Below are 18,271 nucleotides of genomic sequence, written 5' to 3' on the forward strand. Positions count from 1 at the left end.
TATAATATACAATATATGTAATTGATTTTTGCCCCCAGTTCCTGGCATAGAACTTCTAAAACCCTTGGAATTTTCTGAGTAGTAGGGATGTGAAGAGCCCCTTTCAACCATACCTGAGTTTATGTTAAAGAGGTAACTTTTGGAAGATGGAGGCTGGTTGCCAGAGGAACCAGTTCTTTGATTAGACAGTTTGAACTTTCAGTTCCACCCCTTCAGTTCCACCCCTTCCCTCCCTCCGGGGAGGGAAGAAGGACTGGAGATTGAGCTCAGCCATACTGGTCAATGATTTAATCAATCATGCCTATATACCAGAGCCTCCATTAAAACCCTAAATGATGGGGTTCAGAGAGCTTCTAGGTACATGAACACATCAAGGTGGTTGATGGGAGAGTGACATGCCCAGAGAGGGTACTGAAGCTCCATACTCCTGCCTAAGAACCTTGTCCAATGCATCTCTTCCATCTGGGTACTTCTGCATTGTATCCTTTATAATAAACCAGTAACAGTAAGAAAAGTGCTTTCCTGAGTTCTCTAAGGCATTCTAACATATTATCAGACCCAAGAAGGGGCATAGGAACATCCCAAATATTTATAAGTGGTCAGTCACAAGTATCTGAGGTCTGAACTTGTAACTGATATCTGGAGAAGGAAGGCAGTCGTGAGGGACTGAATCCTTAACCTATAGGATCTGCACTAATTCCAGGAAGTTAGTGGTGTGGAACACCCACCCATTTGGTGTCAGAAGTGTTGTGAGCAGACAAAGTTTTCTTTTAGAATCTTTGTGATCTTGGGTTAGGTAAAGATTTCTTAATGGGACATAAAATGTACTATAAAAGACAAACTTTATCCTAGTAAATTGATAAATTGGATTTCATCAAAATAAACTTCCACTCTTCAAAAGGCACTGTTAAGTAAATGAAAAGTGAAGTCACAAAGTGGAAGAAAATATTTGCAAAACACATAACTGATAAAGGACTTGCATCCATAGTATACAGAGAACTCTCAAAGCCTAATAAGAAGACAATCAACCCATTTTTTTTTAAAAATGAGCACCAGACAGGCAAATCTATAGTCAGAAAGCAGATTAGTGGCTGCAGGGTTGTGGGGAGCCAAAGTTCCAATGTTCACAGCAGCTGTCTGTATTCATAATAGCCAAAAACTGGTAACAACTGAAACATCCATCATCTGGTGAATGGATAAACTAATTGTGGTATAGTCATACAATAAAATGTTATCCAGCAATAAAAAGGAATAAATTACTGAAACATGCAACACAGATGAATCTCAAAAGTACGCAACACAGATGAATCTCCAAAGTACACTAAGTGAAAGGCACAAAAGACCACAGACTGTAAGATTCCAGTTATACGATATTTTAGGAAAGGCAGAATATAGGGAAAGAAAGCAAATCAGTGGTTGCCAGAAACAGGGCAGAGGGAAAGGACTGACTGCAAGGTGGTATAGGAACCTTGGGGGGAACTTTTTGGTGTGATAGAGATGGTTTATACCTTGACTATGGTAGTAGATACACAACTATATAATTTTTGAAGACCCACTATACACTTGAAATTGGCATAATTTATCACAGGTAAAGCACAGCTCCCAGATGGCACTAGTGCTAAAGAACCTGCCTGCCAATGCAGGAAACATAAGAGACACAGGTTTGATTCCAAGGTCAGGAAGATCCCCTGGAGAAGACATGGAAACCCTCTCCAGTATTCCTGCCTGGAGAATCCCATGGACAGAGGAGCCTAGCAGGCTACAGTCCATAGGGCTGCAAGGAGTCAGACATGACTGAAACAATTTAAAACACACACAGCTGAATAAAGCTGATTTAAAAAATTTGAATTCTCAAAACTACTCTGTAGTTCTACTCTTTTTCACTAAAATCAAGATATGATAATGAGGTGTTTGGTGATGTTTTAAAACAAATGACTGAGAATTTGCTATCAAGAATGCATTGTAAAAAAAAAAAAATGCGTTGTATTTGATAGCAAAAATACCAGACAAATTCCAAAAAGAACAGAATACACTCAGTCTTAAAGAAGTCCAATGAAGTTTGGCAAAAAAGAAGATTGGCTTACCCAGGGTTACACAAAATACCAGTGATGAGAAGCAGGAACAAGTTAATAGTAGGAAAAGAAAACAATTCATAAGACCTTACTCTAAAGACACTTTCTCATGCAAGTCTTAGGAATGTGTCATTATCTGTTGCTTTTCAAATTCCCTAGTTTTCCCGAGGGTATATGTCAATCCCATCAACATATTATATATGTAATATATAATAAATTACGGCATAAGAAACAAGATAGCAAGAAATGTGGCAAGAAAAGGGATAGTGAGAGAATGAATCCACCTAAGATTCCCCAAAAAGAGATAAGAATGGAAAAGTAAGTTGGAGCCAGGTGGCCCAAGCCAAGAGTTCATCTCATAGAAGCTGAAAATGATAGATTTTAGGCCAGAAAGCAACAATATAACATTCTGATGGCCATATGCAAGTTAAAGGAGAGCAGGAAAGATCAAATGTGAAGTCTTTAATTTGCAGACATGAAAACAATTGCCTATCGTGGGTCAGAACACTTAAAACCATACCAGTGGTTTTCAAACTACTGAAACAACTTTGTTGTTGCTATGACATTGTCACACCCCTGTGAGTTCCATCCAAAAAACATCTAACATCATCTTATGGGTACTACTACTAAACAACTGTTCAGAGCACAGCATAGAACCCAAACTGCTCTAAGTACCAAAGTAGGTGTTAAAGTCCGGAAAGAAGGAGGGCCAGGAGGTAAAAGAGGTGACCTCACCCTGGTCACACAACCCACTGCTTGCCTCCACTCTCACCACCACCCACAGACAGCTGTCTGGAGAGCTCCACAGCATCCTGGGAATTCGCCTTAGTAACTGAATAGGGGTCCCGAATCCAGGTTGACAAACAATGATCTACAGTAACTAACCTAGAGGAAGCAAAAGATTTTAGAGAAATACAGTCAAATTTTTCCACAAGAAAAAAATATTAAAATTCAAGGGAATATACATCTAAACATATAAAAGTATTATAGTAAACAATAAAACTTTAAATATGAAGCAAAAAGACAAATTAAGAGTCTGAGTATGGACATCTAAGAAGTACATATACTATTTCAAAACTGTCACATGATCAGATACAGTGACTAAGATGCTCAGTGATAAAGTAGCCACAGCACAGTCAATATTTTACCTATCTGTTTTTGCATTCCCCAAGATTACTTTTCTCTAAGCTTATCTCATACAACCAAAGATCACACAGGCTGTATCATCATCTATTACATAAAAAAAGGACAGTATGTTTATAATAGACAGTGCAGGAATCACATCCTAAGAATGAATAATTAAATGAAAACTGTTTACTGTCTATCTCCCTTCACTATAGTATATGCTTCAGTAGGAATTTTTGTTTCTTTTCTTCACTGATATATTCCCAGTATGAAAACAATTCCTGGCACATGGCACTTGGTGAATAAATATTTGCTGAATTATTAGATTTTCATACTAGCAGCAATAGTTCATTTCAGTCACCAGAAGTCTAACACAGATACTACTATAATCATTGCCCTCAAATGCAGGGTTGTAATAACAAGTTCAGTTTTATTCAATCTAGTTAAAAGTTACCCTTGAGGGTATTTTTTTTAAACTGACGTTAACAACCTTCTTTGCCATTTAGTTATGACCGTTTATGAAAAGTATCTGACACACTTCCTGAATTCACAACACGGGATAAATGTCAGTGCCTCTGCTCTGCTACTCCCTTTCAAAAAATTACCCATTTTTTAACCAATTCAAGATGTAGTGCATCAATGATTATTTCTTAAAGCAAGTGTATCGAAGACCACAGACTTAATCACAGGACTCATACTCCAACAAAGACATAGAAAAAGCAAATATCTCAGAAAAGCACCACTTACACAGAAAACAGAGAGGATGAAAGTTATTGCATTCACTGACTTAAATTAGGATGACACCAGGAGAGCAAAGCTGACAATGGTCTCTGCAGAGGTTGAAAACTGCAACCAAAGTGAGCTCTACTGGTGGTTTATCATTTTCTCAGCTATATGGGAGCAGGAAGGAAAAAAAAAGTAAATGTCATTCCTTTAAGCCATTTTCATGAGCTGGGAAGGCTACTGTGACCTGATCTCTATTTTTCTGCTTACATCCAAAACTAAGACATGCATCTGAATAATACAGAAAAGGCTGGATGGTGGAAGTTTAAGGTAGTCCTCCTTTGCTTCCAAAGCTTCCTATACTTCACCATCACAATTCTTATTACTATGTATTTTAAAAGCCAACATCATAAGCTCCATAAGAACTATGTTTATAGCTGGAAGAGTGCTGAGCACATACCAAGCATTCAATAAATATTTCCTGAATAAATACTGCCTGAATCCCCCACAGAATTATAAGCTTCATGAGAGCAGGGATTTCGAGAGTCTCATTCACCAATTTCCCACTGCACTTAGCACAGAGTGTGATCCAAAGAAGCTAATCAAAAGCTATTTACTTAATGAATGTGCTTATGATCAGGAAACACACGCAAATATGTGGCCTATATGAGACTCAAACCTATAACCTTAGCCCCATTACCGTATGCACCAATGAACCAAGATAAGGAGTTTCACACTGCGCAAGTTTCAGTGTGCATAGAACCATTAAATTTCACTCACAAGTACTCACAAAGGTTTCAAGAAAAGAAGCCAAAAACTGGTTACTTTTGTGGCCATTCTCTTTATTCTAAACTTTGTTCCCTAATATGTTACATCTTATATGATTCACAATAATAGATCCTAAAAATCAAGAAAATGTTGTTTGTGCAAAAAAAAAAAAAAAAAAATCCTCACTAATTATAATTGGAGAGGATTAAAAAAATAAGATGAATGCCAAGAGGTACTCAAAGCAGTCAAAGAAAGTCAAAGGCTATGCCCCAACTAAACTGAAAACAGGATATCCTCCAAAGTTTAAAAAAAAAAATCTCCCACTCATCAACAGAAGTCAGTTATGGCACTTTTCTGGAACAAATGCCTCAAAGAAAAACACAAACAAATTTTGTCATTTTCTCTGACATGTCACTTAAAAACCAGCTAAGAAGTTACATACAAGAGTGAAAAATGACTTAAGCAAAAAAAATGTCAGGTATCAAAACTAAACAGTTTTGTTTTAAAACAGCAAGTCATCTCAACTTTAGGAAGTCATCCATTTTGAAAAGTCAGAAAAGTACATTCTCTGGAACAAAATTTTGAAAAGGAAAAGAAGTACATTCTTATTATGAAATATGACAAATATTAACATAGCATAATTTGACTCTCAGGATACTAAGAGCTCATTAATCCAGAGACTTATCCTAAAAGAAAAACAAAAGAAACAAAAGATAACCTTAAAAACGAAGATATAGGGAACATAAGTGGTCTATAATTTAAAACATGTACATATCATCAAGTTTATAAACTAAAAGCTCAGGTATTTTATTAAAGGCCTCATTCAGAAGGCTTCACTGGTGGTTCAGTGGTAAAGAATTGGCCTGACAATGCAGGAGACACGGGTTTGATCTGAGATCCAGAGATCCCACATGCCGAGGGGCAACTAAACTTGCAAGCCACAGCTATTTAGCTTGTGCTCCAGAGCCGGGAAGCCACAACTGAAGCCCACGTGCCTAGAGCCCATGCTCCGCAACAAGAGAAGCCACAACAGTGAGGAGCCCACACACCGCAACTAGAGAAAAGCCTGTGCAGTGATAAAGATTCAGCACAAGCAAAAACAAATAAATAAATAAAATTATTAGGGGGAAAAAAAGATGGATCCTTAGGGTGAGAAAATGAAGTTTATCGTTTTATCGTGAGCAACATCTGACATTACGTTAGTCACATATTACCAATGTTAGTAGTATTTATTAGGTATGATCATGTCCCTGTAAGTGCTATACCATATAATTTCAAAAGGCATAGGTCGTGATTCCTGGGTTCTTTTTTGAGACCCGAAACAACCGTTATATAAGTCGAAACAGTTTTGTTATCTGGCTTCCCAGTCTGCAGCAAATTTAAAACTGGAAATCGAAAGAAAGGCTGGATTAGAAACAATAACCAATCTAGTAACAACAAGCACCTCTAGAGCCTAGAGTACCATTTTCTACCAAAAGGAACCACAACTTCTTAGAAAAACAGCTGACTGTAAAAATGGAGCAGGAAGTACAAGTGTAAAGCCTGAACAGCTTATCAGAAAGCAAAGAAGCTGACAAAGCACCAGGATCAGGACTCAAGAAGCAATGTGAAGATGCTCTGACGGGTCACAGGGAAAATCTCAGCACCAACATTTAGAACAGTAATGGTGCAGCTGATCAAAATACACCAAATACATAAAAATCTCTAAGTTTCTATTTAAAGGACAGACAAAGAAACAGGCTTAAAAAGAAACAAAAGATACAATCAGTACGCATGTTAATTTAACTTTACAGGAAGAAAGGTCTAGTTTCTTTAGTAAACTAGGGGGGAAAAGGGGAAGGAAAATATACATTATAGATTAAAAGAGACATAGCAACCAAATGCAATGTATGATCCTGTTTAAACCATGATTCAAACAAACCACTGAAAAATGACACTTAAAGAGACCAGCAGGGGTATCTGACATTAATATACTATTGTCAGGACTTTCCTGGTGTTAAGACTCTGAGCTTCCAACTCAGGGGGTATAGGTTGGATCCCTGGTTGGGGAACTAAGATCCTACATGCCTCACAGTGCAACTCCCATCCCCAGAAAAAATTACTGTCCGACTGTAGGTCTAATAGTAAGAGAAGAGTCATCTTTCAAGATACATAAACAAACATTAAGGGTGAGACTCCTTAAGTAACATATAAAGAGAGGAAAGGGTAAGCACGCTGACCCTGAACGACACAAGGACAGTCGGAACTGTCAGTCCCTCAGTGCGCGGAGGGAGCGGCCCCGCGTTACAGCGCAGAACCACGTCTGATGCTCCTCACGGCCATCGGTCAGCCAGAATATGCTAAACTACGTTCTACAAGCAGAGCTTAAGCAGATCAGATGTCCAAATAATGGAATAGGATCCATTAAAGTTTATATTTATACTCTCTGAGAAGGAAAGATGATCACAATATTTAAAGGGGAAAGAAAATGGTTGACTTTGCTGCTTAACTATATTCTCTTTTACCCCAAACACACACACCACATAACAGTATCTCGCTCTCAATAATTGCTGATTATTTAAATATAGAAACATAATAGTAACAAACACCCTGTATGGCTTCCCACTTTTTTTTTTTTTTTACAGCAAATTCCTTCAAACTAACTTATATTAATGGTCTAGTCCACGTGTTCAACACAATTTTTAAGTATTAAGATATACTATTACACAGTTACAAAATTACAAGAACCATAAAGAATGTTTATCAATATATAAACAATAATGGATTATAACCCATTGGAAAAAAATAAGACAGCTGATTCCATACAGATTAAGTAGACCAGTAATGTGAAGGTCTGATGAGGGACAGAATATTTATAAAATTTCAAAGCACCTCCTACAAAATACTAATTACAAAGTTTCTAGAAAAAGTAATTTTACAATGGAAAGGCCTGGCAGACTCCACCTTAATCAAATGGTCAAAATGGACATCATCAGTAATGGGACAAATCAAAATTGTGTGCTACCTGATAGGATGCAATGAGACAAAACACAGCTCACCTCTGTGACTTTTGTGCCAAAGATACATAACTTGAATCCAATCAGGAGGAAACATCAAATTTAGGGACATTCTACAAAACAAATAGCCTATTATCTTGCAGAGTATCAAGTTCATGAAACCCAAGGAAAGACTAAGGAACTGTTTCAGATTGAAAGAGACTAAAGAAACATGACAACTATTGGTAAATAGAACATTTGATTCTGAATTGGTTATTTACTAAAAAAGACATTATTAAAACAATTAGCAGAACATGAATGGGTTTAAGGGTGAAACAGTAGTAATGTATCAATATTCATTTCCTGATTCTCTTCATTGTAGTACGGTCATATAGGAGATTGTCTTTGTTTATAGGATACATACACTTGAATGTTAGCAGGTGCCAGGGCATCATTTTAACAACTTAATTCTCAAATTACTACAAGCACAAAGAAGATACTCCAGCACATCCTGGGCAAGATGCAGCAGTCCCCAACTTTCTGGGGGGATCAATTTTGTGGAAGACAATTTTTCCACGGACCTGGGATGGGAGAGATGATTTTGGGATGATTCAAGCACATTTACATTTACTGTGCACTTTATTGCATTAAAAAAGAAAGTTATTTATTTGGCCATGCCAGGTCTTAGTTGTGGCACGTGGGATCTGGTTCCCACTGCATCGGGAGTACAGAGTGTTAGCCACCGGACCACCAGGGAAGTCCTTGAGCTTTATTTCTAATCTAACGTTGTTGCTGATCTGACAGAAGGTACCAGTGAGCGGCCCAGAGTTTGGGGATCCCTGAGATAAAGGCTGTGAACACAGCCTGCAAGTGCCAGGCAATAAGGTAAATACTTGAAACAAGCTAGGTATAAGGCAGGGGCTGAGGCAGTTTACCTGACACACCACTCAGTGAGTATACAGATCATCTGCAACGCAAGTCGACAGTGGCAAGATCATTCCTTTTTTTTCAAGAGAAACCAAAGATGCAGATTTTTATGTGAAATTTCCCAATTTTTAACACACTCAAGAAGGCCAAACAAAACATGTCTGCCGACTAAATTTGAACCGCAGCTGCCTCTGGCCCTGAGGCATGTTTCTCAAACTGAGGCCTAGGGATAAAAGGAAACCACATGATATACATGGAACACATTCTTGGAGCCACAGTTTTATCCCAAGAGTTCGCCTGGAATTTTCTGGGAGAGGTGATATTTCTTTACTTTTAAAATCCTATATTATGGACTTTAATGCAAAGTCATATGATTTTTTTAAAACTTTTCATTTAAAAATTTCCAGCTTACAGAAGAGCTGTCAGAACAAGAACAGTACAAAGCACCCGTATAGTGTGAACCAAATTAATCTACTGTTAACATTTTATTCATTTGCATTATTGCACAGAAGCATCCTTCTACCCTCCCTCCTCCTCTCTAGTACAAACACAAATACATACACACATAAATACAGCCATATATGTGCGTGTATATATATATAAAACATATATACATAATTTTTTCGGAACCATTTGAGAGTAGTTATGTATCATGGCCCTTTATTCCTAAAAAAAGTTCAGCATGTATTTCCTAAGAATAAAAATACTATTTTATAGAACCTTAGATTACCAACTTTAGAAAGTTCAACATTGATGCCACACCTTTATGTTATCTACCATCTATATTCCAATTTTGCCAAATGATCCAATAATATCCTTTACAGCATCCTCCCCTCTAATACAAGATCCATTCCAGGATCAGGTACCACGAAGAGCTGTCATGTCTCTTCAGTATCCTTTAACCTGAAACACTTCCGCAGCCTTTCTTTGTCTTTGTAACATTAACATTGAAGAGTAGAGTCTCCCCCCTACTCTTTTATAAAATAGGATGTTCCCCAATTGAAGTCCAATAAGGCCTCATGATTACATCCAGGCTATGCATTCCTGGCTGGAGAACTACCTAAGTGATGTGTTTTCTGCAGGGCATCACATTCAGAGGCACACAACGACCACTGGTGCTATTTATTTTGATCACGCACTCAAGATGCTGTCTGATTTCATAACTGTATAGAGTTACTATTTTTTCCCTTTGTAACTAATATGCAATGTATGGGGAGATGCAAACATTCTGCAGAAAATTCTTAAAGAAATGGGAATACCAGACCACCTTACCTGCCTCTTAAGAAATCTGTATGCAAGTCAAGAAGCAACAGTTAGAACTGGACAGCGAACAATACACTGGTTCCAAATACGGAAAGGAGTACATCAAGGCTGTATATGTCACCCTGTTTATTTAACTCTTATGCAGAATACATCATGCAAAATGCCGGACTGGATGAAGCACAAGCTGGAATCAAGATTGTCCAGAGAAATATCAATAACCTTAGATATGCAGATGACACCACCCTTATGGCAGAAGTGAAGAAGAACTAAAGAGCCTCTTGATGAAAGTGAAAGGAGAGTGAAAAAGTAATCTTAAAACTCAACATTCAGAAAACTAAGATCATGGCATCTGGTCCCATCACTTCATGGCAAATAGATGGGGAAACAATGGACACAGTGAGAGACTTTATTTTCTGGGGCTCCAAAATCACTGCAGATTGTGACTGCAGCCACGAAATTAAAAAAACACTTGCTCTTTGCAAGAAAAGCTATGACCAGCCTAGACGGCATATTAAAAAGCAGAGACTACTCTGCCAACAAAGGTCTGTCTAGTCAAAACTATGGTTTTTCCAGTAGTCATGTATGGATGTGAGAGTTGGACTATTAAAGAAAGTTGAGCACTGAAGAATTGATGCTTTTGAACTGTGGAGTTGGAAAAGACTCTTGAGTCCCTTGGACTGCAAGGAGATCCAACCAGTCCATCCTAAAGGAAATCAGTCCTGAATATTCACTGGAAGGGCTGATGCTGAAGCTGAAACTTCAATACTTTGGCCACATGATGCGAAGGACTAAGTCACTGGAAAAGACTGTGATGCTGGGAAAGATTGAAGGTGGGAGAAGGGGACAACAGAGGATTAGATGGTTGGACGGCATCACCAACTCTATGGACATGAGTTTGGGTAAGCTCTGGGAGTCGGTGATGGACAGGGAAGCCTGGCGTGCTGCAGTTCGTGGGGTCACAAAGAGTTGGACATGACTGAGTGACTGAATTGAACTGAAACATTCTGCTTCTCATCAAAAATATCCCATAGATTTAGCATGTATCAATGATTCCTGTCTCAACTAATCTTTATTAAAATGGCTGAAAAATAAACATATGAATGTTTAAGTAGACAAAATCTGGCTATACTCCTAGATCCCTAAGGTATACGCACTTGGTCTCCTTGACCTTAGCAGCTCTACAGGGCAATGGTTTGAGTGCAAGACTAGAACAATCAGGTACAGCTTCCAGAAAAAGACAAGTGTACCTGAGCCGTGCCTTAAAGACTGGATAGATTCTGAAAACCTAATGAAGTGGAGAGACAGTCAAGACACAAACAAATCCATCAAGAAAGCTGGAAAAAAAAAAAAAAAACAATATGGTTAATCCTTCTGCAAAGTAAGTATAATACCCTAGCTTATCAGTTTTATAAAACCACATTTCTACATATGGAGTTTGCCTGAACTGATTCTAGAACTACAGATATACTTCTGCTGCTACTGATAATAACTATGGTATAATCATTATATTTAGAGTCAAGAGTTGGACACGACTAAGCAACTGAACTGAAAAACTTTTCAAAAACAGCACAATTCATTATAACTACTACTTCTGATTGTTCATCCACATTTTCATATATGTCAGCCGTCCCGCCTAGTCTTTCAAAGATAGGGAGTAAGACTGTGGGGGGATAGCTCAGGGGTAGAGCATTTGACTGCAGATCAAAGATAGGGAGTAACAGCCACTAAAAATGTATCTTTCATCTGAATTGCGACCCCCAGTAAAATAAATTTTATTCTGCAATCTAAGGCAAACATATTTATATGAAATTGAAAATTTCTTGAAGCAATATTATGCAAAGCACTAATATCTTATAATCTTTTTTTCCTTTCCTTCTCTTCCTCATTTTTTAAAATATTCATCTTGACCCTCAATAAACTGACTTCTAAATCCTTAATAAGTGATTCACAAAACCTCCACTTGAAAAACACTACCCGAAAACCTGGGATACGGTTCTTTATTAAATTTTCAACAAAGTTGGGAGAAAGTTTTCATGTATTTCAGGTGAAATAAGAACAGAAAAAAACAAGAACATAAAGAGCTATTTAATTTTTTTAAGGATTCTACTCTGACATTGTGTATGGTAATTTTTTGGCCTTCAAGTTATCTTTTTTAAGAAATAATGGTAAGAGCAAAGGTTGTACGTTGCCAGTTATATACTGGTTCCCTAGTAATTTCCCTCCAATTTCACAGGATCATGAAACCACCCCTGCTCTGCTATGAGATTTCAAAAACACATGAGTGTCAGCCTTTCACTGGGTTCATAATCTGGCTGTAGAAATAAGACTTACAGTAATTTTAGGACTTGTAATAATTACTTCTACCTTTCGAGAAGAAATATTCTGTGGTTAAGTGCCCTAAAAACGTTCCTGTGTTAAAAGTTCGAGGGTGGATACTGTGAGTTGGGAATGAAAGAAAACAAACAAAGAAGAGTGCTCAGAAAGGAAACAATATCTGAGTTGGGCCTTGAAGGGTACTTCAAGACAGAACAGTCACAGGGATGAAAAATTGCCAATCAAATATGGGAAAAAAGAAATAGGTCATTTAAGGCCAGATCACATTAAGACAGTAGAAAGAGATAATGGAGGATCTTGACACCAAGGCTAAGGTGCTTGAATTTAGTCATTAAGGCAATGAAGCAACCTAGAAAAGGTCCCCCCCACGCCTTACAAAACAAATTATAGACAAGTAGAGATTCTTGAGGCTGTGCAATAATGCAAACACAGAAAAATAAGGCCTTCAACTGTGGTGTCAGAAAAGCAAAGTAAGGAATGTGAAAAGGTGACAAGAACTGGTAAGTAAGTCTTAGAAGAGATTTTAATGTGGTAGGCAAAAAAGGCCAAGAGTCAAACATGGTTCTAAGATTTTAAGGCTGGGTGATACTTATAGTGAAAAATTATGAAGTTGATTTAGAGGAAGAACAGTTCAGATTCAAGTACATTAGAGTTGACATGCAAGTAGGTTATGAAGAGTCAGTAATAGGATGAGGAAAAGAACACTGGGTCCCATCAGAAAAATCTGAGTTCAAGTGAAAAAAATGGTTAGGATCTAATGAGAAAACCAGAATGCAAAATTATATCTATAGTATAATTTTAACTGTGTATAAAAAGCACAAGAAAAGACTAAAAACGTGTATAGCAACATGTTAACGTCAGCTGAATACAAATAAACTAGGAATAAAAAAAAATTTTTTTTCCTTCTTTTGTATTGTGTTCTCACTGGATACAAACCTTACAAATCAGGCTCCACACCCCCACCCTAGAAAAAGAAGGGAAAAGAAAAATCTGGATTTGAAGTCTTTTCAAAAAATTGCAAACTCCTTGAACTTTAGTTTCCTCATCTAAAAATGGGGAAATAATTTCTTCTCTCTCAAGGTTAGTGTGCAGATTAAATGAGATAAAGTTTTGTAAACTATAAAGCAATATGCAAAGCTAAGGCATTATAATAGTCTATGACAGCTATAACTACAGGCCAAGATATCACACACAGACGTAAACATATACTACAGATTTGGGAAGTAGATTATCTCCTTAAACTTTTAAAAAGTTTTAGAATCCATCTATTTTTAAATCAAAATGTTACTGCACTATTTCTTATAAACAAACACTGAAGTTGTACATGCTATATATATATAAGTATCATATATATAAAATTAACACAGTACTTGTCCTACATGCTATTCAAGCTTAAATACAAAGCAAAAAAAGAGCTAGTAGTTATCATTCCCTAATATTTGGACTTCTAAATAAGTTATTTCACGGTTTTAAAAAGCCACGCTCTATTGAGGATAATTTCAGTAATCTCCAAATGTCATCTCTTAGAAGTTACATGCCTGATACACAGCACTGCATTCTAAATGGTGCCTTCCCCTTCAACTCCCACTTTTGGTCCTTACTTAGGATTAAACACCTCTAGATACCTATTTAAAACCAGATAGCAAGCTCCTGAAGGGCAAGAAGCATGTCACAAAATGGGTACATGTTAAGAAATACTCTAACTCATGTTATAGATGCTGAAGTAACCATTTAAGAGTTACTACTCATGTCATATTATAATGTAAGCCTGTCCCGAGGCCTTCAAGAGACAGCCAATAAATTAAAAGCTAAGAAAAAATTCCACAAGTAATGCTACTACATAAGAAATATTTTTATATGAATAAAGAATACTTAATATGTAAAAATCTTATACTACACTGTTCCTTTAAGAAAGCAAGAGTATATATGAGATGAGAAATGATAAGTTCTAATATTATGTTAAAAAATTGTTTTCTTCAGGTACCTGATAAACTGAAGCATATTATTACTGCACTGAAGAATGTTACATGTCTTATACTAACCCATATAATTTAATTCATTACAATTTTTCTTTAAAAAGAAGTTTTGGAGTTTTGTTTTTAATCTTTGGAGCAAAAAAAGTTAAAACTGACATGGTGAACAATATGCTTTCTTTAAAGCATAAACACTGACTAAACTTGAGGCTGTTTCCAAGACAAGTTTTAAAATTAAAACCTTTATTATGAAAAAGAGATGCTAAAAAAACTAGGCATGAAACGCACCAAACCTATGCCTTATGAAAATCAACACGAAAAGCTCTGTCAACAATTTTCCACTTCTGCACATAAACCTGAAATTTAAAATGTTTACTATATACATGTTTTGTACAGGTGTGTGTGTATATTCATATATACTGATGTGGAGGCAGGACACTAAGACAATTAATTAGTATTTCCCGCTCACTAATTAAAAAAAAAAACTTGCTTCTAAAGAGCTGCTTTTTTGTATTACAATAATTTGTAAACCAAAAGATACTATGCCTAAAGGAAAAAGTACAAACACCTGCCAGTCCAACTGCCGGAAATTCATCAGCTGCAGAGAATAAAAGCATCCTTTCGTTGTTTTTAACATATAGACAAAACAAAAGAAATACAACAGGTACACAATTTCAATATGGCACGTATAACACAGACCAGCACCTCACATTCCTCTCAATGATTTCAAAATCATTACAGTTTTAATTGCCATTAGATATCTCATAAAATACACATAAGTGTTTTCCTTATCTAAACACTCAACAATCAATGGTACAGTCTGAATCTTTAAAGTTTTTCACTTAACAAAATGATGCATCATAGTATTCCCTTAAATAATCAGCTTCTCTAGAATCACTGTTTACAAAGCACTCAGCTTTTCTGCTTATAAAAATGTAGTTTTCTTTATTTTCAAGAACCCATACAGTATATAAAATGAAACACATACACTTCCTTGAGGATAAATACTTTAATACTCATGACCCCAGAAGAACTTCACATGTTTTGAATTCTTGTTTGGTTAAAAAAAGTTTTTAAACATCTACTAGAATACAAGAGCTTGCCTTTACATTCATGGCTCTCTTGAAGGTAAAACAAAGATCAACGTAACTCTTAAGTGCTAGACTAACGAACTGAAGGGAATAGAAACAAGCAATCTGGCAAGAGTTGGGCAAAACTATGTTTAAAGACTACCAGTAAAATATACCAGCTTTACCCTTCTCCACTCACAATCCTTTAAGGTTTCAATTAAGATGGGGCCTAGTTTTACTCTTTCAAAGGGGGACAGAAAGAGAAAGCACAAATTTCCTGCTGAGAAGTATCTTCATCAGGAGCAGCTCCAAAAATACTGCCAGGAACCATTTCTTTCCCTCCCAGCTGATATAGGTTCCTCTCTTTAAATATAAGCATCTCTTCTGCTCCTGATCAATATCATACTTAAAGAAGGGGAAAGTCTCAAGGTGTCACCCAAGGGTGGTACCAAATGAATAAAAAAACTACTAAATAAATACAAAAATTCAACATCACAGTCAGTTATAACATTCTTTATGAAGTGGGAGCCCCAACTAAAATTTCTCTTTCAGTCTCTACTATCAGTTACCTTATGAACAGGATAAGAAGGGACAGTTGTTTAAAAATGCATATCCACTTTCAAAATAAACGTTTAAGTGCACCCAATTAGTGAGAACGACTCCCACAAAACACTTACAGAAGATGAAGTTTTGGCAAGCCTTCGAAGTCCACAAACCAACAGCCAGAAGTAAAAGCTGATTCTAATTTGAGCAGTGATCCCACCATTCCTACAGGCTGAGGAGCGAACAGTGCAGATACCTCAGCCCCACAACATCCCCCGACACTCAAGTTTTTTGCCCAAGTATATGATCACCTCTTCGTGAACATAAAGGACAAGTCTTTCAGTCCAATATGATTAGGGAATAAATCCAGACACAGGCATATGGCTTAAAAAAAAAGGCAGTGAAAAGCTGATACCTCTTTAAAACGAGCCCAAGAATGAAACAACTTCACTATGAAAGGAATTATAAGACATCAAAGGTTAGATAATGGACAACAGGTGCCTTTGGGGAGGAAAGAGTAACACTCAGTTGCCTCCTATTTTAGGATTTCCACTCTCTAGTGTGTGTTTCCCAAAGAAAGTGTATGTGTTCTTCCCAAATAAAGTCATAGCCAAAATTACGGGTTTTACTATTTAATACCTGTAGTGGGTCCACTGCTCTTAAATATACTTTTTTACTTTATATTAAAAAAAAAAGTTGATCTCAACACGTCTCAATAAACTATGGCCTATGGCCAGATCATGTACTGATCCATGAACATTAACCAACTAGGAATTTATTATCAAGAAATGCAAGGAAAGGCATCAAATACTCAATATACCAATCCAACAGCAGGTATCACATAACTGCAGTATCAGCCAAAGCAGAAACTGTTTCTCTCACCATCGTAACAGTTGAGCTCAATCTTTACAGTAACCAGATTCCAATAGCCTCAAAGAATAGTAATTCCAGACACAGATTATATGGCTCTGAGTACCAGCCACGAGTTCTGATTCTCGTAACCAGTCACAAAATTTACTACCTTTATTCGGGAAACACTGTGAAAGGGAACACTGAAACAATACTTTAGCCTATTTCCCTTTCTCCATTCCACAAAGACAACATATTCCAAAAATGGAGAATCCTTTCTTTCCCTGACAGAGGCCCCCTTTCCTATGGATTCATGGGGCAGGATTACTTCTCCCCAGCATGCTTGCAGAACCAGCAGGCAGACTTCTGCTTTCACTCCTCTCTTAAAGAGGGTCCCCTAACACAGATGCACCTCTTCCTTTCCTGTATTAGGAAAATGATGCTTCAGTGCTACTGGATCTCTCCACCACAAGTGGAGGGAGTGAGGGGAAGTTGTCAGTTACTCGAAGAGATACTTAAAAGACGATTCCAAATTTAAAGTGAAGGCTTGAAGAGGGAGGGAGAGAATGGGGGTCCCTTCCCTAAAAGGGAGCCTGTGCATGGGTAAGGGATGTCCCCACCCTTAAAGAGACCTCGGTTTGTGAGACCGGGGGGGGGGGGGGGGGAGTGTTGTACCCAGAAGAGATTCAGGTTTGAGAAAGAGGTGTCCTAACCTTGAAGGTGGGGGGAGCCGTTGACTGTACGCGGGGGGGGGGGGGGGGGGTGCCGCACCAGCTTTAGGGCGGCCTCTATGAAAGAAAAGGGTTCCCATTTCGGGGAAGAAGCGCCCCGCACTGACGGGGACGCTGGGAGGAAAGGAGGGTCTTGCTGAGGAGGGCTGGCATGGGGGAGGGGTTCTGAGTTCACCGGAGCCCGGAGAGGGGCGGCGGGCTCGAGGGGAACATGTGCAGTGGAACTGCTGCCATCCCGAGGGGCAGGGTGGAGAGCAGGCCCGGGCTGCGTGTGCAGGGAACAAGGTTCCCACCCTGCGCAGGAGAGGAAGGATTCCCAGCCGCACTCACCGAGGCTGCCGGCGAAACCGTCCATCTTGCGGGGAAAGCGCCGGGCTCCGGGCTCAGCGGGGCGGGCACTTCATTCAGCGGACCGACTAGGGTGGCCGACGCTGAGCCTGACCCGCTCGCTCTCTCGGACGCGCGGCTCGGCTCCCGCCTCCGTAGTCCGTCGGCCCGTGCGCCCCGGGGCAGTCAGCCGCGGCCGCCGGGACCACTTCCCCGTCAGGTTGAGAGCCGCGCCGCTCCGCCGCCTGCCCTGCCTCCCTCCCAGACAGCAGCGGTGAGCGCCGCGCCGCGCCCCGCCCCCGCGCCCGCGCGCAGCGGTGGCTCCGCCCCCGCGCACGCCGTCACGCTTCCGACCCCGCCTCCCACGTGACGACCCGGAGGCGGGGTCTCGCGGACCCTTCCCTCTCACCTTGCCTTAGCCTCGGATTCCGCCCCCCTCGCGGGGGACGGGTGACTGCGCTTGCGCGGTGGGCTTCCTAAGAGCCTAGGACTTGGGACTTGAAACTGGTTCCGAGTAAGTGGGGATAAGGGGAGACCTCCAGCCTGGGATACTCCTGAACTTCTAAAGATTCCTTGCTTCGCAGCGCCTAG

At 38.8% G+C, this 18,271-nt stretch overlaps 1 protein-coding gene across 2 annotated transcripts in view; it reads right to left on the reverse strand.

Moving 5' to 3' along the window:
• EML4 (EMAP like 4) overlaps positions 1-17,972 on the reverse strand; it is a 150,509-nt gene extending 132,537 nt beyond the window's left edge. For both annotated transcript variants that reach the window (XM_043918158.1, XM_043918157.1), the window contains exon 1: positions 17,684-17,972. In XM_043918158.1, coding sequence (XP_043774093.1) covers positions 17,684-17,708 — 25 coding nt within the window. In that variant the 5' untranslated portion in view covers positions 17,709-17,972. The remainder of the gene's footprint in view (positions 1-17,683) is intronic.
• Positions 17,973-18,271: the final 299 nt, after the last annotated feature.

Source organism: Cervus elaphus, chromosome 11 (genome assembly GCF_910594005.1).
Source record: "Cervus elaphus chromosome 11, mCerEla1.1, whole genome shotgun sequence".
NCBI lineage: Eukaryota > Metazoa > Chordata > Mammalia > Artiodactyla > Cervidae > Cervus > Cervus elaphus.